At 32.9% G+C, this 25,404-nt stretch overlaps 1 protein-coding gene across 1 annotated transcript; it reads left to right on the top strand.

Annotated features, from left to right (window-relative positions):
* Positions 1-8,244: 8,244 nt before the first annotated feature.
* LOC147066958 (thioredoxin-related transmembrane protein 1) lies at positions 8,245-23,233 on the top strand. The gene is made up of 7 exons (XM_085954752.1): positions 8,245-8,418; positions 10,311-10,472; positions 11,501-11,675; positions 16,057-16,158; positions 16,738-16,818; positions 17,592-17,708; positions 21,512-23,233. Exons 1-7 carry the CDS (start codon positions 8,267-8,269, stop codon positions 21,629-21,631), a joined length of 909 nt encoding a protein of 302 aa, XP_085810878.1. The 5' UTR covers positions 8,245-8,266; the 3' UTR covers positions 21,632-23,233.
* Positions 23,234-25,404: the final 2,171 nt, after the last annotated feature.

Here is a 25,404-nt window from a genome sequence, read left to right as displayed (position 1 = left end):
AACCTTCGACAGTCTGTCGAATTGTATGAAATAAGGTAAGCTCCTATCGCAGAGCCTAAAACATTCGCGCATAATATTGTGTCATGACTGCACTTTGTCCAAAATAATTAATAATTAGATTAGAATTAATAATAATTAAAAAAAAATGTCTATGGCTTTTAATCGAATATTATTAAATATAGATTGTTTTTAAAAATAAAAAGAGATTTTAATGATTTTTGATGGGTACAAATGTTTTCAAAAATACGTAATTTAAACACATCGCTAAATTTTATGTCGTCAGTGAGTTTTTGAAGTTTCATTGAATTAGTGTATCGTCATTAGTGTGTACCTACCTAATATCGTATTATCTTCTTATTTCTCGTGAGTATACCTGACATGAGTGCTCTTTTTATCACATCTCCGCAGCCTACCTATTTCCAAAGGTCACCCTTCGCCACTGGTAGGTACATACCTACCACCAGTATTTCACCTGGTAGATAGGTACATTGGGTATCAATATATTTACATTAATTAAATAGAGAAACAATCAATAAATTGAAAGTGTTGAGTTAAGGGTGCCATTCGATGTACCCATCTACTTGTCCAGTTTTTTTTTCTTTGTAATATAGGTAATATCAATTATTATTAATATTGGATTGAATATTCCATTCTGCTTTAAGGGGGGCCCATGTGGGCCGTTAACCATTAGATATTTCACCATTAAACTATACAATTTCGTTAAACGTAACTTCAATTCTATAATCAACGAAATGTTGTAATTAAATGATGTTTGACGATATTTTGAGTTGTTTCCGCTGTTAACTGTAACAATTTATAAAATAATTGTATTATTATTGTATTAACCAGTCAAAATTTCGGCCCTACAATTTTTAATCTTAAATGTTATCTAAATTCATTACCATTCTACGATGTGTTTTTCTTTTATTATTTCATAACGGGAAAAATAATATAATAGTCTGGCTTACAATTATTATGAGTTATAACACAACCACTGTCTTTTAAAATTTGAATATTCTATGTATTGTACGACAACATCTTCTTGGCTACGCTTCTAGGCGCTGCTGTCTACTAAATGGGAGGAGCTTGTTAGTTTATAATGGAATTCCGGGTAAAAATGGGCGGAGCATGTTAGTTCGCAGTATTAACACGTAGCCAAAAAGATGTTGTCGTACAATACTTATCAGCTCCGCATGCGAAAAAACTTTTCAGTTTGACAAAAACAATGTTACTATTCGCATTTTAACACATATTTTGCCGCCCCTATAGTGCATGACCTGCCTACCCTCACCAAATGTTATTGGTATTAACAAATTTGCAGGTAGGTATACCTATAATAGCAGTGACGTCCCTAGATAAAATGTCGCCTCCATTTTTTATAGAGTATTTTTTATCATCCTTTCATGACTCAATATCTAAGAAATGTGTTGTATGAATATCTTACTTACAACATATACCTAATTATCACTAAATCTAATTTTATTTAAATGCCATCTCTACTTCAACAGACAATATTGCGAGTCCACGGTTTCAGATGCATTTCAAAAATACACGTCCTGATAACTCCCAAAACTCCAAACAGCCTTTAAAATAATACTGTAATATTCTTAAAAAATTCACCAATACACACAATCTTTTGTATCTGTGTCGCACCAACTCTGGCTGAGAGATCTATAAGTATATACCTACCTATAATTCAAATATAATTCGCAAATCTGCACGTGTCATTGCTGGTCATCAAGGACGTGAAGTCCAAGGACAACGGAAGTAAACTAGACATCGCGAAACCGGCAAAAAGTTACAGTCCTGTTCAACTTTGTATGTTAAATACATTTTGTTTTCAACCAGTGAGCTTATTTTTTTAATGGAAAGATCCGTTATTAATAAGTGTATGTAGCTTTTTCTACATATAGATACCTAATGATTCTCCTCGATTTGCCACTCTTCGAATAACTTCCACCCCCAAGCGACGCGCAATCCACCTACCCCTACGGGACGTCACTCTAAAATAGTATACACATCATGTCAAGAGTTTGAACATATTATTTGCAATGACATTATTAATGGGCAACGCACTCAGTACAGTAGCTAGCAAGTAAATTCGCGCATGGCGACATTCGCACATGTGTGGGTAGACGTCACGTGACAAAATTTTGCTATTTCCATTATGCGATAATACGCATCGGGAATTTATAGCAATATCACCTTTATTGTAATGGCGTTAGAACAGTGTTTCTAGTGTCAATGTTCATTTGAGCGAACGATATTGATATTAAAATATGAATTATTATGCCATTCGGCAGACCCGATAAAAAGCATCGGAAATTTATAGCAATATCACCTTTATTGTAATGGCGTTAGAACAGATTATGCCATTCGGCAGAGCCGACAAAAAAGTGAGTGTAATTTTTTTTTCCAGATGCTTCGTCCAGATTAATGTCATTGATTATTTGTAATATAAATGAATGAATATAGGTATGGATTATAACTATTATAAGAGTCACCTATCGCTTATCAGTAATCTACATATCTACGTAGGTTCTTAAATAATAATTATATTAGGTACATACTTTAGTGTAAGACTAGTTCAAGGGTACATAATTGATTGTTTGTTATTTTTAATTGGCGCCGAACGCCACATACAATATATCTGGGTTTTTTAAAAATGTATCACTGTGATATTCAATTTTAAATATTGATTATATTATAATATTAGATCGGTACCGTAAAAAGGGGTGAAATTGACAAACACTGAAAACCTAGATACATACCACAGAACAAGGCACAGGCTACAGCAGGGTTTTGAATGTGTGAGTGTCCTACGAAAATGAAACACGCATTATAGACGTGCAATACTGTATTTTGCAACCTTCAAATACGCCAATATTGAATGAGCGTCAGTGTATAAACCGAGAACAGTTGTCAGAACGAAGTACAAGTGAGTCGTATAGTAAGTGTCAAAAGTAGATCTGTGCGTTATTCATCATTTCGAGAAAATGACGAAAAACGTTTTGTTGGGTTTTTTAGTGTTATAATAGCATGAAATATGTTTCTACATTTAGAAAGTCAATTCAAATTCAACAGTTCTACCTTTGTTTCCAAAGTATTGAACAGTTCTAATTCTGATACCAAGCCCTATTTTCCATCACAATTTTATACCACACAGATATGATTTTGATTCGAATATTATATTGCTAGTCGTAGTCAGAAGAATAATTTGGCATACTTAGTTAAATTTCGATATATTTGCGACCGTTCTACTTTTGATACTATACGACTCAAGTTTAGAATGACGTACTCTTGACGCGTGTTTAAGTTTATCCCATATCCCGTTAGGTATTTTGGTTCAAATTAATTCTGTGTCCCCTGATCTAATATGTAAGTACCAACTATTAAATTAAAAATAATAAAAACTATTTCTAGTCTAGAATAATATATTATATTGTTTTTTAATACTTTTACCAACTGCGACCCGGCCCGTGTACAATAATTATTAGAAAATGGATAAAGAATTATTGTCCTTTCTGTCAAAAAGGTTGCGTACCAATGGTCTAGGGTCTAGTACAATTAGAGTCTTGATAGAGTGTATGAAAATAAATTATATTTTATTATAAAGGACAAAAGTGTTTCTCTACTCACCCCATTTTACCGGTATCTACATCTTCATTTTGATTTAAAATTCTCTTCTCCGGAATCATTAAAATTTTGAAAATCAAAAAATAGCAAAGAAAAGTTTCCCACAAACTTTATATTATAGAGAGTCTTTATTCTCACATATAAATTGTTTTAATTGGCCACCAATTAGTCCCAATTACTGAACTGGATTATACTGAAATACATATATGTAGGTATTTAATATTATTAGGTAGGTATATCGGAATTCTGTACAGTCTAACACGATGTAAAAATCTACAAAAAATACAGTATCATTATTCTTAGTTTTATGGCTTTGTTAAGAATACGAATTTTCCCTTAAAATATAATGTGATTGGTCGATTATAACCGTAAACTGTGCAAATATTTGAATTTATTTCTTTGTATTGATGTTATAAAAAATAATAATAAAACTATTTCATAAATATGTTTCTTTCAATGTTTTCTTGATTCCTTGTTACTATTCATTTGCCCCATAAACTGTTGGCACCTTACACAGTGGTGCACACAGAAGCAGGGGGAGAGATTCCGGTTCCGGACCCCCCCCCCCCCCAGCGCATCTATTCTATACACAAGGCTGCTATCAGAGGCTATCGAGGGTAGTTTATCATATTTAGGTGTTGAGGTATTATAATTGTTACAATAAGTTAGCCGTCTAAACTGTCAAAGCGGTTTACCTCACTCAAAAAATTAACACAGCCAAGAGAGGTGCTGTTAAAACATAGCACTTTTTGACAGCTGACACGGTGTAACAATTAACTGCCTTAATACATAAATATGATAAACTAATATCGATAGCCGCCGATAGCGCCTTTGGGTATAGAATAGATGCGCAGGACCGAAACACGAATAATAATATCCACCTACTTGCATATTTAATTTTCCCGTGGTTGGGAAACACTGATTTAGATGTTTGAATAATTGATTGGGATGTTAAATTGGAACTGAGTCGACCAGTCCAAAAAGTTTTTGATGAGAAGCCATTGATGAGTATTGTGAGACCCAATGTTCAGGAGCTTGCCATGCGGGGTGGTAGGGTGCGAAACAACCGGGCGGCAAGATGTAAGGGGTGGCAAACATCCTAAGAACCAGTCAACAGGAAATGTACTGAGCAGAGGCGCGTTTCCCTAACACAACATGACGCAACCGATTCGTGAGAAAAAATTTAAATGGGGCATCCTAAGAGTTAAAACCTGTCACTCCTGTAAAATGAATGTATATTAATATAGAAGGTTTTGTTTAAATATACCTTCATTATTGTAATTCACATAATATTTCCGTTCTATTCGATTGTAAATATAAAATACGTGAAAACTATTTTCCAATTAATACTAAACTTGTGGGTATTCTGCTCTAAGTATGTACTTGGGTATTATCAATTATGATTTGTAAGAATGGAGACTGTTTCATAATGTATACAATTTATTTTATAGTATTGTATAATTATTTATACAAATTAAAAATTGTTTGAATGCATGGATTTATTTGGAAAATTAAAATCAACATTAGATTGTTAATTTTTTGTGGGGGCCTCAAAATCAGTCGGTGTGTCAGGCCTAGGTACCTATAATATGTCACTAAACGCGCCACTAGAACTGAGTAATATCTATAGGTAGCAGTGTTGCCAACCGTACTATAATTATAGTACAATACTATAATTTTGATTCTGCAAAAAATGTAAAATACTATAATTTTACGCCAAATATGCCAAAATACTATAATTTTAAAGGATTTGAGCCGAAAAATGTTCCTGTACTATATTTTTTACAGAAATACTATAATTTTTACGCCCTTGTACTATAATCAGCATAGAAAAATATGGCAACACTGATAGGTAGGCTAGTATGTACGTACGATATTTTCAAGAAAAAACAATTTGTCTCCATGAGATTCTTTCACTGATAGGTAGTAAAAAAGTCACACGCGGGAAATTTTATTCAATACCACCATTAAAGATTGAAGATCTTGGCATAAAAACAGCAAATGTCACAAAACACTTTTTTTTCAGGAGAGGGTAAAAACATAATATCTTGGTTGTCAAAAGAAATTTTATTAATTTGACAATGAGAAATTATAGAGAAACCGTATATGCACTATATAAATGTAAAAAAAATATTAAATTTATTTCGGTTAAATAGATATTTAAAAAAGAATGAGTGTGACATTTGCTGTTTTTACACAATTTTTGGACATTTGTTGTTTTTATTGCAAAATTGAAAAGATCGAAATGTAAATAGTATGACTAAAACTATAATTTTATTAAATAAAATAAAGAATATATATTTCTGTTATTTTTTAATCATAATACAACTTTTAATAAGGTTTAGACATATTATTTACCTATTAACAAACGACTTCAATGTTTCTAAAAAATCAAGAATTAAATATTTGAAAAAATGTTTTAATCATGTGCGGGTTAATAAGCTTCATATTATTATTATTGATTTAATTTAATAAAACACATTTTTTAGTATCTACTTATTCCACCTTTAATAAATAAATCTGGACCGGTTTCGTCCGCCTCTATTTTTCTGCCAACTGTTTTCAACAGTTGAAAATGTCCTTCTAAGGCGGATGAAACCTATCCAGATTTATTTATTGAAAGTGGAATAAGTACTAAAAAAATGTGTTATATTAAATTAAATCATTAAAATGGATTTCCACCATGAATTGATAGTTAACACGAAAAAAGAAAACCGATTAGCTTCGTCTGACACCTTCACTATCAGCAAATTAAACGATACATTTATTGGGTTTTGTAAATATTTAGCTAATTTTAAAATATTTTTTTATTTAGCTCCTTTCAATGGAACTAATCCACCATAATATGTTGTTTTAAATACAATCGTGACTTGCATTTGATATAAAAAAAACTAGGTACATTGAATCTATCCCACATCCTAGAGAGAAACTGAAATGTTCGCAAAGCACTTCTCCCTTACTAGCCTGGTCTATTTTGTACATTATAACTAGCCAACAAATTTTTAACCTATATTTCATATTAAAAAAATCTTTTTCTCCGGTCTCTTTAGATTTTATAGTGAAGGGCCCGGAATTTTCCTTATTACATCCAACTGAACAATAATGAAAGTCATCGTTATTTGGTAAAACCTTGCATGGTTTTGTTAATTTTTCTCTTTCGAGACGTTTCAGATGTCTATGCTAGTAATATCCATGATAAAATATAAAAACAATTATAAGAAAATGTTATAAAAAGCAATAATTAAACGAATCAAGGATAATTTGACAGCTCAGACACTAAATTGTATGGAATGTATACTAACATTACTAACGCCGCCTGGTGATAAAAGTGTAGAACTACTGGACCTTTGCTGTTTTCACACAAAATTGCCTGGACTATTGCGGTTTTTAGAAAAGTGGCATATTTTTGAGAGCAGATTTGAGGGACTTATGATTTTTTTTTAAAATATGTCTTTGCACAGTTGTATGTAATCATACACAGGGAATATAGAAATGCAATAAAATGAAAATGGAAAAAAGTGGACATTTGATGTTTTTATGCCAAGATCTTCGATTGTTTTATAAATTTAGGTTTCCGTGCTCTATTGATACAATATATCGATCTTTTCAGGTCGCTTTGCATTATAATTCAGAATGTTATATTATTATTTAAGAATTTAAACAGCAGCAGAGCATAAAAACTAAGACAATCTGTCATGGTGAGTAGGTAAAAAGAAGTACCTACTTAATAATACTACACGTCGTCGTCATTATTACCTATTTAGTTGACAATTCATGTGAAACACAACTAGGTACTCATTTTAATTTCAAGGGGATTTGGAATGCACACGCTGACCATTTTAGCGGATTTTGAAATTTACCCTACATACTTTTTGATCAGAAATATTTTTATCGGTTTTTTGCGTTTTTTTAACTAGATCTTCGGCCATCGTATTGCTAATAAAATATCTAAGACAAAATTGTACAAAAACCTTTTTGAGGGGTTTTGAAACTAGATACTCCAAATAGCGACGATGAGTAAATGTAAGAAATGGGAATGACAACTGAGCGATCTTAATATTTGTGGTTTTTACCAACTTAACCATACTTCATGCGGTTGCAAAATAATTTCAAATATCATAACAAAATTAATAACGTTTTAGACTTCTTCTAATTTATAGTCAAAATTCTTTGTTGCAAACGGACTAGGAAAGACGACTTGATGAAGCCACCACACCCTGGGCTGTTGTGTTTCGAATGATGACGATGGTATATATTATTAATCGTATCTTTCAAGACTAACATTAAATTTATTAATGATTGGCAACAAGAAGTGGCCTATGTTTAAAAGGTGATTATTTTATTTGTACCTGGTACCTAGCTGATTTTTAAACTAGGTAGTAACAAAGAGATTTAAAGCCCCAATCCCAATCCATCAACCCATCAAGAGACCCAATCTCTTTGGGTAGTAATGACAAATAAAAAATGCATTCGGTTAGGTGGACTAAAGTCACCCTATTTTACGGTGTTTGTGAAGGTTATTGTATTTCTCTCAGTGGCAATATATAACTACATGGCAATGGCATTTAAAATGTTTATTTTTTATTTTACGGGTAGTAACACTAATCATAATATCATCGGTCTGGTTGCAATGGAGCCGTTAAGAAAAATGCCGAGTGTAGTGATTTATTTGACATTTTTAGTTTTAGCACCGCAATTAAGCCGTGAAGCGGATGCGGCAGTCGCAAAACTAAACGAAGATAACTGGACGTTGATGTTAGAAAATGAATGGATCGTCGAATTGTAAGTAGAAATACAAAAAAAAATCGGCATGTGGTATTCAATTGTTGTCACAGCGTGTTATGCAGTTAGCCTCATAACGGGAGTGAAATAAACATTTATATACCTTTAAAGTACGAAAAACTATTTGAAAACTCACCCGTGTTCAACTATAAATGAATTTCAAATGTATAAACCGCCTGTCACTGGGTTTTATGACCAAAATTCACAGACGAAGTGGGCGTGAAAAATGCACAATTATTTCAAAAACTACCGTAAATAAAAAGGAAAGCCCTTTATCAGGCGCATTAAATGTCTCTTCTGATGAAACTGGTTCTATAATTGTTGCGATAATATTTGTAAATATTTTAATATCTGACTTCGGCTACCTATCGGCCTTTTCTGTTCTTTGTGTTTACCCATTTTTTTTAAAGTTCAATATCTTTGTATCAAGGCCGCGCCGTATAAGCAATTTACGCTAATTAAATATTCTATAATATTAAGCCGCACTCTACAATATAATGCATAAAAAATAATGTCGCTCCCGTATAATATACATTTATTTAAATATACGCCAACTAAACAAGGAGTGTTCGATATTAAATTATCTCGATTGTCATTTAAATTTTTGACGTACGGGTAGTTTATTACATTTTAGTTGATAAAAAATATAATATAATGCAATGCATTATGTCATTTCTAAAATTAAGAACTGCTGTTGCACTATCCACAAACATTGTTTCTGTTTTATGAAACTAAAGTTTGTGAATTGAATTAAATAAATAAAACTTTTTGTGAAATACCTATACAGTAATCTGTATTGTCAAAGAAATACTTTTAAAACAGTCAAAAACAAAAAATACACAAACCCAACCTACCACTGTTCTGAAGTACTTTCTCGTTATGACAATTATTAATTGTTAAAAATATGTGATTTGCGCTTTTTTTGTTGGCTTGGTTATAGTGCTGGAGATGACTGCATGACCATTTATCATTTATTTTGGCGGAAACAGTTTATCCCATGTAGACAATTATATTAAATACCCTTTTCTGTCGGCTGAGATGCTTTTCGATCCGATAATTATTAATTTAAAGTATGATATTTTCATACATTTCGATAGGTACGTCATTGTCACACACCAAGGTTAGGTTGGGGTAGATTAGGTTAGGTTAGGTTGGGTTTGGTCTAAAAAGAAAGTTATAAAAGTTCATGCGGTCATCTGCGGCACCATTACCGTTTAACAAAAAAATATGGTCATAGCCATCGGTCAAACCATATGGTCATGCTGAAACTACGGCCGAAGCAGACGTGAAATGTACGCAGACAGCAAGAAAATTGTATGGGGGGGTCCATTTCTAAAAATTATCCATAATAATTTATTATTGATTTTTCAATGCAGCGGGAGGGGGCGGGGTTAACAGATCTTGCAGGTGCCAATGACTTCCGCATAATATACCCCGCCTACTATTTTTAGCTTCTCATCGCTTTAACTGCGGACCCTGGCACTTTTCCGGGTACATTCCCATTACCTAGACACTGTACTCTTGAGTATAGTGATGAAGACCTGGCCTGTAGCTATGACAACGTTTGCTTACCTACTAGTTATTGCGACCTGCTGTATCCACAAGCAGTTATGAAATGCGCGTGGTAGAACAGTCCTAATTAGGATTGCTAGTGTCTGATTTTATCGTAACATGCCGCGTTAGAATATTAAAACAAACATTGCATTCATGAGTGCCACAATATGTCATCTCTCACTGACACAGGCCATGCGTGCAACGCATTGACTGACCGTAGTAATGGGTGCGAGCTCTTATATGGGCATGTGAGCCCGAAAATATAATAAAATTAAATATGATGTATTTTTATTTATTACGTCCCGCTTGCTCTATTACATTCATCCTTTTTTTTTTAGTATGGCACCATGGTGTCCGGCTTGTGTGGCGATGCAGGACTCATGGCAAAGCCTTGGCAAGCAAGCGCGAGATTTAGGCATCCATGTTGCAGAGGTGGACGTCACCACGTCACCCGGACTCTCCGGAAGGTTCATTGTCACTGCACTGCCCACAATTTACCAGTAAGTATATGAATCAATCGTCGCCCAAGATTTAGCTGCGTGCAAATTGTAAATTTGGCGGTAAACTGTGCAGCATTTTGTTATTTGTTTTTGTATAGCTAACATCTAATGAATTACACAAAATGTGATTATTTTGAAAGGTATATTTCTGTGAATAGTAAGTAACTAAATTATTTTTTTTTGATTGTTCAAAGGTTTCTAAAAAGTAATATTGGAAAAAATTATTGTTGTAATCGTATACATTTCATACCTACTTCCTACATCCTATTAATTGATATTAAACTATTCATGAAGTTATTTCTATTTTTGATTCACTCGGAAATTCAATCACCGATACATTATTTCGTCGTTGAAACTAGAAAAATGTGTAACTCCATTTTAATCGAAAATTGACTTGCATCTAGTGGTCGTTGTTAATATCTACTCGTCTTGCAAATGATGTGATTCTAAAAAAAATGTAACATTGTTAAATCATGGATGATTTAACTCCATAACCATAATATATTTGTATAGAAACCATAATGTTTTTTGTCTCTCCTGTAAAGTAGTGTTTTTGGAGTTAAACAATTTTCTAGCTTCAACGAGGATTTATTACAGTTTGCCTGGACTATTTAGCGTAATGTTGGATGGGAATCATTTCTCTGTGTGGATTTTTTCAGATGTTTTATCCAGTCTAGAGGCAGGACACTAACTCTGAGTCACATTTTTGCATCTGTTTGATTGTAACTATAATAGTAAAATTACAAAATAAGCATGAGTAAAAGCTGTACGCTTGCACTCGAAAAAGGAAGCATTCCAAAATCAGACTGATAGGAAACTGATCACTTTGGATTTAATACACGAACAATTGTTATTTAACACATCGCCTGGGGATTATGGATCTTCTTGCTAGTAACTGACAGGGTTAATGTGTAACATGGTCAAATTAGTGCTAAAAAGTAGTCAGCTGGTTGATAATGTTGATAATCTTAGTTCGATTTGATGGCAAATTGTAAATTACTTAATAATGTTTTTTTTTAATATTACAGCGTTATGAATGGTGAATTCAGACAGTACAAAGGCTCACGCAGCATAGAGTCCCTGGTTAGTTACATTCAGCATTCCAAGTGGAAAGCCACGGACCCTGTCCCATGGTACAAGGAGCCCACTCGGCTGCATATGTCCATTGTCAGCCACTTCTTTAGACTGTCGCAAATGCTTAGGGTGAGTTTCCTATTAAATAATATGTTTAGCTTCGTTCCTTTGTAAAATCAGAAGTTCCATCTTATCAAATCTCTAAATGTATTACTAGAATCATAATTGAGCGTAGTTATGCACAAAGCAGCCGAGCCACACAAACCTCAAACAGCGATAGAAGCACTTTTATGTAAATTGTGTTTCTTTAAATCAGCAAAGCCTCTGTATACTGTGTATACTTTTTGAATGATAGATATTATAATATATATATATATATATGATTTTGTATAACTTTTGAAGATATAAAAGCATATAATCTATGAAATTTTAGTGTTTTAGCAGTCTAGGTGTTTTGAGTAAAATGATTTTTTTTAGAATGTGCATTCTGCAGAATGCAGCCATCTCTTATTTTTGTAAGAAAACTCTTTATTTTTGATTATTTTCTTTAAAAATAGCCTTCTAAGTTACTAAATTATTATGGGAATTTCAATATTCTGAAAATAATTCGAAAAACTTGTAAATTATACATCAATATTTAGCTGCCTGGCACTATTTCTTATATGAAAAATCTGTATATTATATTATATATAATAAAATGAAAAACATATAATGTAATTGAGAAAATAATGTTTTTTAATTGAATGTAGAAAAACACACCTTACAGTCACGATTTTAAAAATTTACGTAAATAGGTACATAATATTATCATTTGGCTGCTTTTTGCAGTATGAATATTGCATATTTTTAGAACGCATTTATATGACATTTTTGTATGACAGCAGCTTGGTTGCTTTATGCAAATCGAAAATGTCATATTCTGCGATTTGCAAAATCTTTAAAACAAATTTATATGAGATGTTTGTATGACAGCAGCTTGGCTGATTTGTGCAGAACGTAAAACAAACGTGTGTGATTATGGAAATCACAATAACTCATTTTTTTAAAATTGTGGCTTGGCTGCTTTGTGCATAACTACGCTCAATTGATCCCTTTTCCAGTAAAAGAATATTATCAGACAACGCTAGTTTTTGTGCAAATTTGTTCAAATGACGTAATAATCATTATATAATCTCAACAACAGATGGCAGTGAGAAGTCTTTGAGTGGTGAAGCGCAGTATGTATCACAGTGAACTATGACGTGTTTAATCGGACTCAAACCGCCTCCTAATGTTGAATTTTCAAGATTGAATAATTTGATGCGATTTAAATATTTTCTAAAAAATCATCACAAGTGGCCCAACAAGCCGTGGCAGGTCCTAGCCTCCTCCAAGAAGTTCCTTAGCATATTTGTTGACATTGTCCAACTATCGGAGTTTGGTTCTGCCAGTCGTCGACTTCCGACTGTCCGGTCTGGTATTCAGGATTCCCTTCGGCTGTTGAGCACTGTCCATTCTTGCTCCAAGGCCCACCCGCAGGAGTCTACCAAATTTAACCTTTTTTAATATATCAAGCGCATGCTCATTGGCCTTGGTGAGAGTCCAACATTCCATCCTGTGGATCAGTATTGGTCGGATCAGTGTCTTGTACATTTCAATATTTCGTCACCGTAGATGTCAAGGGAGCCAAGCCATAAATTTGGCGAAATTGAGTTAGTACACAAAAGCATTTTAAAATCATCAAAGATGCAGTGGTCAATGGATTTAAGCCACAAAACTCTTTTGACTACATTTTTTGTACATTTCAATATTCAGTGATCAAGAGATATAACTAGGGAGCGGATTTATATAAAATTAATAAAACATGCACTAAAACTGAAGAAATATGCAGAAAAAAATTATCATTTTTTGTGGGAAAAACTTGTAAATATCCATTTTTTTCCAATATTACTGACAAAAATCGAATAAATAGTTAATAATTTTTCAACATAATACGATAGCAGAACAAAAAAACACAAAAACTCAATATAAATAAAGTTAATCAATTACAATTTTCAAAATAGTTTTTTCACAAGTACAAAAAATAATTGAATAATAAATGCAATGTAAACCAAACATAACTTAAAAAACAAAAACGACACACTTAACTATTCCTAAATACTATTTTCTGTTTTTTGCCCGAAAAAACAATATTTTTTTCAATATTATGCTCTGGCATGAAATTTTTCCGCATAGGTAGGTATCTGTCAGTATTTTGTTTATTATGCGGAAAACGACCTCTCAACGTCCACAGAGGTGATTGGGCAAACTTTAAATAAGAGTGCTCGAGTTGAATTAACTTTTTATGATAAATACACAGCTCGGAGATGGCATTAAAAATGCAAGAGCATCTAAGCTATCTACCTTCCTAACTTAGTAATATTTCAATAATATAAATAAAAAAAACTAAAATTATAAATTCAAAAGCTCTAAAATATGCATTTATTTATGAAATATGCTCTAATCTCTCAAATATGCTCTAACGTCTCAAATATGCATTTATCTTTCAAAACAGATTTCTGTGCAACTCTCATAGCTGTGCATATACACTAGCATATAAATCCGGGCCCTAGATATAACACACATAACTTCTAAGATACTGTTTTTTTTAGTTATTTGTACAAAATAATAAAGAGATAACACCACAAAGTATATGCTAAGTTTCACCGTTATATCTTTAAAAACAAAAAAGTTCAATAAAAAAATGTTACTTTTCTTTGTCACACTAAATCTTTGAGTGCCTGTTTCTCAGCAATAGGTGGCCATATACCTACAGTTTTTGTAATAGGTGGCCATATACGTACAGTTTTTGTAACAGGTTGAACATGGTACAGACAATAACTGTTCAATAACTGTACGTTAGTGGCCACACCACAGATCAGTTTAACTACCCCATTTAAATCTGTCGAACTATCAACAGACGTGCCCATATACGTACAGTTATTGTCTGTGGCAGAGCAAGTGTCAAAAACTATGGAGGTTAGGTTCGCGGAGATATTACACAGGGGTATTGTTTCAATTAGTTTTAGGTAGAGTATACTTGAACGATATTGATGCACGAATAATTTATTTTACTTTGAATTTATTATGGTTATAATTGTTTTTATTAGAAACAAATTGACATAAAATACACACCTATGACGTTGGTAAAATAAATCATGATTTCGCTAGTGGATTGTGTATTTTATCGATTCACCGAAACAATATTATACACATTCGTGTAAATATAAAATATAATCTTTTCTTTTGAATAAATTATTCCCCTTAATGGACAGTATTAATTAAGTAAGAAAACGGTAATATTTATAAGGGTATTGATTTTATATACAATAAATTTAAACATGCCACAAAATTATATTTACATCAATCATCAGTATAATAATTAATTACTATGATATTATTAAAATATATAGGTACTTAAATTTTATTTAGATTTAGCGACATTGTCATTCACAATTAGGTATATTAATTTATGTTGTGAACGTCTTAAATTAATAATTTTTAATATTCACTACATACAATAAATAAAATTTGAGTACTGAGTTATTATTAGTCTATATTTTCACAATAACTTAATATTTATAATGCTCTCTAAAATTTTAACATTTATATTATATTGTATAAAATAATATGTTTACATAAATAACTATTACCTACTTTGTTTTACTCTCGTAAAAATAAATAAAATATAATATTTGCGATCTCCGCGTACATAATATTATTACATTTTCAATAATAAATAAATTTGTATTTTATAACAAGCAACACCAGCCGCAATTGTATCGCGCGGTATATTCTACTTTACGTTACCAACATCTACCGTCACCCGAAAACTTTCGGCTAGTTGAAATTCCAACAGTTTTACAAAAACACGGGAGTGGGGGGTCGCTGGCAGTTTGAACATGGCACACATCTGACAGGTCGAAAAGTGTCCGTCTATGGGCGCAGCAGATTATCTACCAAAGATAACTGTATGGCCGCCATTACGTATTAACTGGCATGTTCAACCTCTTACGATAACTGTACGTATATGGCCGCCTAATATGATTTTGCGGACTGGCTCCCGTGATATCTACGGCGACGATTTGTTTGACTTAAGTGCATGCGAGTCTAGCTGATTTTATAGGATTTTGTAGGCCAAAGTAGCACCCGTTCGCCGTTATAACTTTCTGTTTTATTTACTCAGTTAATGTGGTGTGTTTACTCTGTCTAATTTTCGCGGTAGGTATAATGTTTAATTCATAATTTTTATAAAATATCCTGGTTCAGATTTGACAAGTAATTATTTACTAGCAGAAACATGAACTAGTGCCGGCTGTGGCAGATATGGAAGATCTTCAGTGGATTTTGTAAAATGATGCTGATGAAAAATGTACAATATCTCCATTGTTAGTCCACGAGATGTCAGGTCACGTCAAGATACCCATAAAGTGTTGTCCTTTGAAATATTTCTGTCGCAGTTTATTATATGAAAATGTAATTTCTTTTGCAGACTGTTCACAATGAACTATTAGAGACGTATGGACTTCCCACGTACGGCTCATATCTCATATTCGCCGTAGTCACGATTATTCTCGGATCTTTCTTAGGATTGGTAAGCTTTTTCACTGTATTATCTTTATTATTCAGTATGGTGACCTGAGGTAGAGCAAGTAATTCTCAGCGACACCATAAGCCAGCTACAAACATAACTGCATAGTTGCTTAATTTTTTGACGGCCACGTAGTCTCCACATGGCACTTAACTAGCGCCAGTTTATTCTTGAACCATGTTGTCGTACTGAATGATACCTGTTTTAATAAGCAACAGTAAAGGCCAAATCACTCTGGAAACGATGCGTGTGGGCCAAGGTGGCGTGAGGGGCTCTTATTCATTCTGCTATGCGCAGAGCAACTACAGAATAGAGCCCCTCACGCCTCTTCCAGTGTGCTTTGGTTGTAAGGCACCATTTAGACACAATCACTAATCACAGCAACCTATGGTTGTCTGTTTTTATTGGAACTTTTAATGCAGCGAATGCTGTGTGTAAACGCCCCAGCGTATCACGACCACTGGTAGCTAGGATTAGTGGTAATGTCTGTGCGTAACCTAAATGAACCCTTATTTACAACATTCAAATTAAATAAGAGTAGTGCCATATTCGATATAATAATGTATTATTGTTTCATTCCAGATCCTGGTGTGCATGATTGACTACATCTGCCCACCCAAAGTCTCCTCAGAGAAGAGGCCTGGCACCACTTCTTCTAATGCTGTAAGTCCACTACATTTTCAGCGATTTACTCCAGTAGCATCTCATGTCCTGATCAGTGTAGTCCAGTCCTGTCAACTCACATCATCTATGAGAGCCATACGTTTCTGTCAATTCTGTGAATCATAATTTGCTGTAGATTCTGGCACATATTGTGACGCATGGCATATCGCTTATTATATGGGCCCGACCACATTGCTTTCCACCACCTCCTTTATTGCCCTGGAACACCAATTACAGTAAGTTGGGCATCCTTTTCTACTCCTTCCAGTCACTGTACACCAAACATGTCGCCCGGCATGTCATCGTTTGTCCAGCTTTGTTGACATTAAGCGCTTCAACAATGACATAATTATGACACAATTGGCAATCCTTCCTATATTGTATCCTTCACGATATTCGCTCGTCACAGTCACGGCTTGAGATTACGCTAGCACCACCGTACTGCATCTTCACAGATTTACTCACGAATCTTTTTATTATTAATACCCTGCACGCTCAAGTGAGTACAGGGTCCATGTCTCAGTTTTTGTTTTCTTTCTGTGACTCATCCTCACAAGAATTTTCTACAACCGCTTCTTTAATCTGTTTTAACAGGGCATTGAAAAACTTATTAGAGATTTTTATTTTGCATTTGATTTCACCGCTCACTTTCTTTTCGACATATACTACCAAGCCTAGATAGACAGTGACCATCAAGTGTCAAAGAAATTTGATGGTATTTGGTTTCGTAGACACACTGATACTCGAGTTCATAAGTTGATGTATTGTTGCAGAGTGACCCGCCGCCAATAAATGATGATCTGGTGGATGAAGAAGAAGAGGACGAGGAAGGCAAAGATGAAGTAGATAGTGATGATGAGGGAGAAAGACTTTCTGCAAGTGACACTCAGGTACTCACCCGTGTTCATATTATAATTCCTCCTTTGTAGGTCTTCTCGTATGACATACAGAAACAATAGATGTCATTAGCATTGTCAATTTTAATTTTGTTTCTATAATAATGGATTTTTGCTTGCAATAATCATGCCGAAACATAGAGTTTTGGGTTCAGTTCCATTATTGCCGGAATTGTAGTAAATCTGGATGAATATTTGAAAGTCGCTTGCCAAATCCTTCTGACACACTGCAGTGCTGATCTGACTGTTCGTTTCCTTTCTCGTTCCGTTTTTTTTATCAATCTGTGATATAAAATATCTCAATATACAGTCTATACAATCCAATCATTCATGTACATTAATTATTAGTCTTCTGAAAGCAAAAGGTGATTCATCTATATTTTTACTGACATGTCACAGTATATAATTGAGGCGCTGAGTCGCTAAAGTGGCTCCTGAGGGTTTTTTGAGTTTTGAGTAAATCACGAAAAACTGTTATGGACAGTGTGTTAACTTTATGTGTAATTTTAGTGGTTTTATATCTTCCAGGTTAATATTAAAAGTAAAATAAAACCTCAAATTCAATTTATATGCGGCAATATTCCAAATAAATGCATTTTAATTGTCCGGAGAGCGGAGTTAAGTCACTCGCTGTCGCAAGGAGCAAAATTTGTTACTCACATTTTGACATTCCATGTCAATAAAGTCGAATTTGGCACTTGCGGGAACATGGTCGGCCGGAAATGACAGCTCAGTAGTGGCCCGTATTTATTTCAATCAATATAGATATTTTAGAATTTATTTTGCCAAACAAATATTTTGTAGCCATACTTACCTACTAGCTGGTAGACCTTTTTTTACATTGCATCTATTTAGCTTTTAAAGTGGTATACATAAAAAAGCATTTTTCAGAATAATGAATTGTTGTTTATTAATGAGCAACGCGCAAGAAATTACAGAAGTATACAAAATAAAAGAATAAGTGATTTCTGGGGATTATTGGAAATAAGTTGATTTAACAAAATATTACTACAGTATAATCTCGTTAACTCAAAATTTGATTTCGAATAAACGATAATTGTCATATACAAAATTTTTCGAAATAATTTTGTTTCGTAACTTGTATGGTGACTATTTAGTATTAAGTAGGTAACGAAAAATTATTTTAATCGGTATTTACTAGAGAAAAGCCAAAAAACTATTTTGATGATGTTGTAAGTCGAAACATGTGTCTACTTTTAACTAAATAAATACATCCCAAAAAGTATGTTTTTAAACCAAACGCAATCCTATGAGTAATTATATCAACATGTAAGTCATTTCCCATCACTTATTGAAATTATCTGAGTTGGTCTATGGCATAAACCAATATTAGGGTAGCGCAGTGCCCAACCACACCTATACACGGGTTATCAGCATTTAACATAGATTATGTAAATATATATGAAGACCTTTGGCGGTTATGTCAATCAATTTATCATAATTATGGATTCGCTTAGAAAGTTGTCAAGTGATTCATAAATAATGTTAATAATAAAAAAATTTTACACAAACTACATTTATGTTAAAAACTTTTATTTAAAAATCTTAATTACATCACGCTTAATATTCAATATTTACGGCATACGAAACTAAAAATTAATATGTGACACCACTGGATTATTCAAACAACTACAGCAAAAATTAATGTTTGGAATGCCCATTTTCAAATACTTGGCATAACGCATTACATTTCCAGCCAGCTGGATTTCTCAAACGCTTCCTTGATTCTCCTGGTTGAGATTCCCTTACAGTAACTGATGAAACATCCATTATTAATTAATAAAGACAATCAAATAAACGAAGCAAAATCACGACTTTCTCACTGCATATACGTGACCAATTTGACACGATTGTATAGAGAATTTAAAGTACGTTTAAAATCAGCATTTGAATGGCGGCGTCTGATTGGTCGGTTGTGAAGAGACAATTTAGCGACTCGTTATTTTTTCAAAGAGCACGCTTGGCGACTCACGTCAATATTCATTTTGATTTCTTGACGAAATTGGAAGGAATTTGAAACTCTCAACTGGAAAAGTTGGTAGATCTATCAATAGAGCACATATGTACATTCAAAACTAATTTTATCGAAAAATCACCAGGAGCTAGTTTAGCGACTCAGCGCCTCATATATATGTTATGTAAATTAAACCCAATGTGATCAATTATTAATATTTACTCACTCCATCTTATCAATCAATGGCTCTTGTAAGTCATTATATAATATATATTTAATAAAGAAATAAATTCAATATACAGCAGCATGCTATGTTGTCATTGTAATTTTGATTAACATATTATTATTAATTCTTCAAATAAAGATACAGCATATTATGCAGCGGTTATTTTCAATATAGTACACCTACAGTGGCCGCGCGGCTTAAGCGTTGGACTATCACACCGTTGGTCTCAGGTTCGAATCCTGGGTCTGGCAAGTACACATATTGTTTTTCAATTTGTGTGTGAGTCAGGGTATGGACCTAATAGGTTGAGCAAGTGGCTGACATCCATTTCTCATAAAAAAACAAAATCTGTTAATACAAACCTTATACTCTGTGGAGGCCCATTTGATCCTATTAGGATCGGACATGGTCGGAAAATTTTCAATATTTTTGATTTTGTGTTTGATGCATAGGTGGTTTGTTTCAACATTGGTTTTGTTTGCCATTGTATCATATTGAGTAGATTATGGATATGTATTAAAATAATTACATAATACATGGGGGATTTTAGGTATATTATAAGTTATATTATAATATATATATATACTGAGAAACTTAATCCATTGATTAAATTAAAAAGAAAGACTTCATTTGTCTTAATTATATTATAATGAGTGGCTGCTGTGCATTTTAAAAGTAGAGAAAAGCCCCTTTGCTTCTTACCTACTTATTATCTTCAAATTATAACAATATGCCCATTTGTATTTGCCAATAAACCCTTTATTGTACGTTTTCAAATGTTTCCTTTGTATGCTTTTGGCCGGTTTTGGAAGTTATAGATATTTACATATTGTGTGAAATTACACATAATATTTATGTATGTATTTTGTTGAATTTTGTGTAAATAAAGATGCAAAACATTAGGAAAAAACACAATATCATCCACCATATAGGTATAACATGGCCATACCCTAATTGAATCTCTACATGGACTTTCAATATCAAATGTTATTTATATGTAGTTAACTCACTTGATATTGCAATTCCAAGAAGACATTATCAATAAAAAACCAAATAAATTTTTTATCTCAAGATAATATTTGAATAGTAATAAAAATATGTTATATTTTTGTCAATGTCGCAAGGCTGGCGACCGACTGATGTCATAAGTAAATAAATAAACATATTAAACACTAAAAACTCAGCAATTAATGTTAGGAGGTATTTTCGTTTATGCAATACTCAAAAGCCTAATTTAAGAAAAAATTAATTAAATATTCTACATCGACTTTGTAGTATAATTTTTCAATTCAGTTATAGTTAAATTCCATATAATGTGTATCTTACCAGAGAGTTAAATACAATAAGATGAAAGCCTTCAATGAATACACATAATATGTATATGTAACTTTTTTTTAAATTATTGCCAAGTTATATTTGAATTTAAAAAATATCTTTCAATATAATATGTATTGCTTATTTAAAATGTGAGTTATCGGTAAATCACATTACTTTGCATCTTTCATATTATGTTGTCAGATGTCACTAGTAGTGCTATACAGTTATACACCCACTTAACGGTAAATTAAATAAAATACGTTATTGTTATATTTTCAGTCATCCGATTCAGAGTCAACTTCCCAGCGAGAGGATTCAAAGAGCACAGAGAAAGAGAAGTCAAAAGGCGCCCTTTCCAGTCCCGACCTTAGGAAAAGGAAAACCAGGAAAGCCGACTAGAGAATATCAAGAGACCTGACAATTAATTTTAAGGATGTCTCTACGATAATGTTACTGAGGTTGATGACTGATTCTTCCATCCGATGACAATTCAAATGTCAATAACACGCTTACAGACTTTGAGGGGTGTAGAAAATTACCCAAAATTGACCAAATCGATAATAATATCCTTGTCATGGCATGAAACCCTAGATAATTTTTTTTTTATATTACTTTAAAACAAATATTTAAACTTAGGTTCTATTATATTATTATGACCATTCAAGTAAATCAAGCATTGAAGATATTTTATTTGCTTGGTGAGCTTATTAACTAATATATACGGAATAACAATGCTAGATGACGACCCCCCTCCCATGCTGTAAAATCACTATTTCATAATATATAACTAGTAATCTGCCCACCATCTGTTGGATTCTTCTCAAAGTTTTCCCGGATCGAGTGGGTAATGCAATTTTACAAAAAGTGCAGTTGCTTTATAATTCCTCAAGAGGTTGTGTTAATACTAGTTATTGGACTGGGAAAAAAAAACATGGTAACCTTGGCCGACCAGTGAACGATTTGCACAACGCAACGTAAATTAAAAATTCCTGTGAAATCGCGCACATTCGATTGATTGATACTGGTTGATACCGATCGGTCTTATAGAAATGACAAACACTTAGTTATTTATTTAGTTTTAGTACTATTTTCACGTTTTTGCTATCATCACTCGACCGGCCGTTTTTACATCTTCAATTGGTATGTCGTAAAGATGAAACCGATTTCGCAATGATCATAAGAAGAAATGTTGAAATAGTACTAAAAATAAAATAATTAACAATACTAAGTGTTTTTTTTTAATATATTCCATGCCTTTTCACCATGAAAATAATTATATGACACCGGCATCATAAAAACACCCATAATAATCATCATTCTGCAATTGTCTTTTCTGTCAAAGAGAACACAATATGAATACCTAATATAATATATGCCGTGTGTTGTTCTCCATCCAAGCATGTTACTTTCCTCTCCTGACATCTGTGAAGCTTCTTTATTACCATGCTGTAAAAGTTATAAATACTAATCAAACAACCTCAGCATAAGTTGTAATTTTACCATAAATGACGGTGTAATTAATTTCATACTCGGCACAATGTAAACTTTTTTCTGCGCATTAATTAAGGTTCTATCTAGACTTAGGTTGAACCTCGAACCAAGTAAATTGGAGATTAAAATAACGTTTGAATGTATTGAATTTTATTTGTAGATGTGAGTGAATTTTTTTTTTGAAATTGTAATCGATTTGCTCGGTTCGAAGTTCTTAACTGAATTCTGCGGATATAATTGAAAGGTTTGGCTAATAAAATTGCTGGTTTGAAACGCTTTCTGTCTGTTGGAACTGATGAATTGAAGATAAATTGGGTTAACATGGCACGTTCGATTTTCACCACATTGTGATAGTAGTGAGATTTCTTGTGTTGTGAGTATTGGCATTGTCAAGAATAATGCTTTCTAATATTTGGATCTACATTTTTTCCATCTCGCATTAGGTAATGATGTCTTATCTCGATTTTATATTTCATTATGTAAAAATATAAATAAAAATATGAAAATAAATTACATACATCTTTTTTTTTATTATTTAGCAGTATTCCAAAATAAACACTGGGTATAGATCGCACAACCAGAGTTAAGGCGGCCGAATACTCACACAGACGCATTCAAAAAAGCAACAGCCTATAAAAGAATACTGTATTCTTCAGAAATTCACCAATACACACAATCTTTTGTATCTGTGTCGCACCACCTTTGGCTGAGAGACCTATACCTGAATCCTTTCCACTATTATTAATTCACCCAACTTTCTCATGCATAAATTTTAATGGATTTAAGTTTTGTACTATTCCATTTGAGTCGTTTTTTACAAAAGGTACCGAAAGGCGAAACCGAAACCCGGGTCGCAAAAAATGACAAATGGAATAGTACGAAACTTAAATCCATTAGAATTCAAATTCCATCAAGTACCTTCCGTCTATAGTATTATTATTATTAATATTTGACAAGCATGTTGGCAACAAAAACTAATATCAAAGGAATATTGTACATATGATTGCAATGACATTATTAATGGACGACGCACTCAATCCAGTAGCTAGCAAGTAAATTCGCATGTATAGGTAGACGTCACGCAATTTCCATTATGCGATATCACGCATCGGGAATTTATAGCAATATGACCTTTATTGTAATGGCGTTAGAGCAGTGTTTCTAATGTCAATGTTCATTTGAGCGAACCCGTTCGAACCGAACCATTCGGCAGACCCAACAAAAAGCATCAGAAATTTATAGCAATATCACCTTTATTGTAATGGCGTTAGAACAGATTATGCCATTCGGCAGACCTGACAATAAAGTGAGTGTCATTTTTTTTTCCAGATCCGTCCATATTAATGTCATTGTATGATTGTGAAAAAACGAATTATATTTTTCACTCTCTCAGTTCTTATCAATTTCTTGCGAAGTTAGCATTTCTGGTTTGTTGGCTGAATACAATAATTTTCAGATTCCTTAAATCTTTAATAATGAGAGTTATACTAAACCTTTCAGTGGTATATCCCTAATGAAGTCTGTAAACGTGTTATTTGATTCACTATTTTTATAATTATGTTGTATCCAGAATACGATGGTAAGATTTTTTTTCAAATTTTAACTTTGACAAAAAGACATTGAGCATTTAATCATAATAATTATTCTATTTACCAATACTATATTGAGCGTAAGAGAAGTTCCAATGGTTATATTCATTCTTTATGATATAATACCCGACTACTCTGCCTTGTGTATCTTTCATTGTGCCTAGTCAAGACCGAGAGATACACCTATGTGTCAATACAATTATTAATGTTCGTGCACAGTACACTGAATGTCTTGAAACTCAACACAGGTTCACAACTTTACTCTAACACACATCCGGTGCAACAATGTCACAAGTGCTAAAAAATCAAAATGAGTCAAAAAACATGCCTAATAGGTCTCCCCACCTGGTGCATCAATGTAATAAGTGTAGTTCTTATAGTTTCTGTCAAATCATGAAAGCATGTGACTATCAAGCTCACAATCTTTAAATGCTTCTGAAAAAGTGTGTTTTGCACTTATAACGTTATTGCACCGGATGTGCGAATGTAGATTACACCAGTGTTTACCAAAAAAATAGTATCTTAGAAGTTATGTTTGTTATTTATATCTCTTGACTACTGAATATTGAAATGTACAATTGGCACACGTGTGTAGTAGTCAAAAGAGTTTTGTGGCTTATATCCATTGACCACTGCATCTTAGGTGATTTTAAAATCCTTTTGTATACTCTACTCATTTTCGCCAAATTTGTGGCTTGGCTCCCTCGACACCTACGGCGACGAAATATTCTTTTGTTCACACATGGGTGTATCTTAGTCTAGACTAGGCATAATGCTGAAGATTAATGATTAATTTAAAAAAAAAAAATTGTAGTTTACCGGGTCCCACAGAAAATTGTACATAGCCCCAAAAATTATAACACTTCAATTTAGGTTTTCGTCAAGAGTTGTTTGCTAGAATTAAAATTACTATGTACATCAGTGGCGAAGGCTCCATACTAAGCGATTATTTAAAGCTTACCTTCTATTTTCAAGTATTTAATTTATATAAATAAATATCTATATTGTAGGACATTGTAGGTTATAATAAAAATATTGATTGCCATCTATCGTCGTTATTTATAAGTAGAGCTTTTAATTTAGTCATGTTTC

The sequence above is a fragment of the Rhyacophila brunnea genome, unplaced genomic scaffold (assembly GCF_057557595.1).
Source record: "Rhyacophila brunnea isolate RB1 unplaced genomic scaffold, BYU_Rbru_1.0 scaffold_4, whole genome shotgun sequence".
In the NCBI taxonomy this organism is placed as follows: Eukaryota; Metazoa; Arthropoda; class Insecta; order Trichoptera; family Rhyacophilidae; genus Rhyacophila; species Rhyacophila brunnea.
This window is presented reverse-complemented; position numbering and strand designations above follow the sequence as displayed.

Excerpts from the sequence above, each read along its gene's own strand:
- LOC147066958 (XM_085954752.1), top strand. The coding sequence starts at position 8,267 with ATGGAGCCGTTAAGAAAAATGCCGAGTGTAGTGATTTATTTGACATTT. Across the intron at positions 11,676-16,056 it reads GACTGTCGCAAATGCTTAGG|ACTGTTCACAATGAACTATT; the intron begins GTGAGTTTCCTA and ends TTTCTTTTGCAG. Across the intron at positions 16,159-16,737 it reads TCGGATCTTTCTTAGGATTG|ATCCTGGTGTGCATGATTGA; the intron begins GTAAGCTTTTTC and ends GTTTCATTCCAG.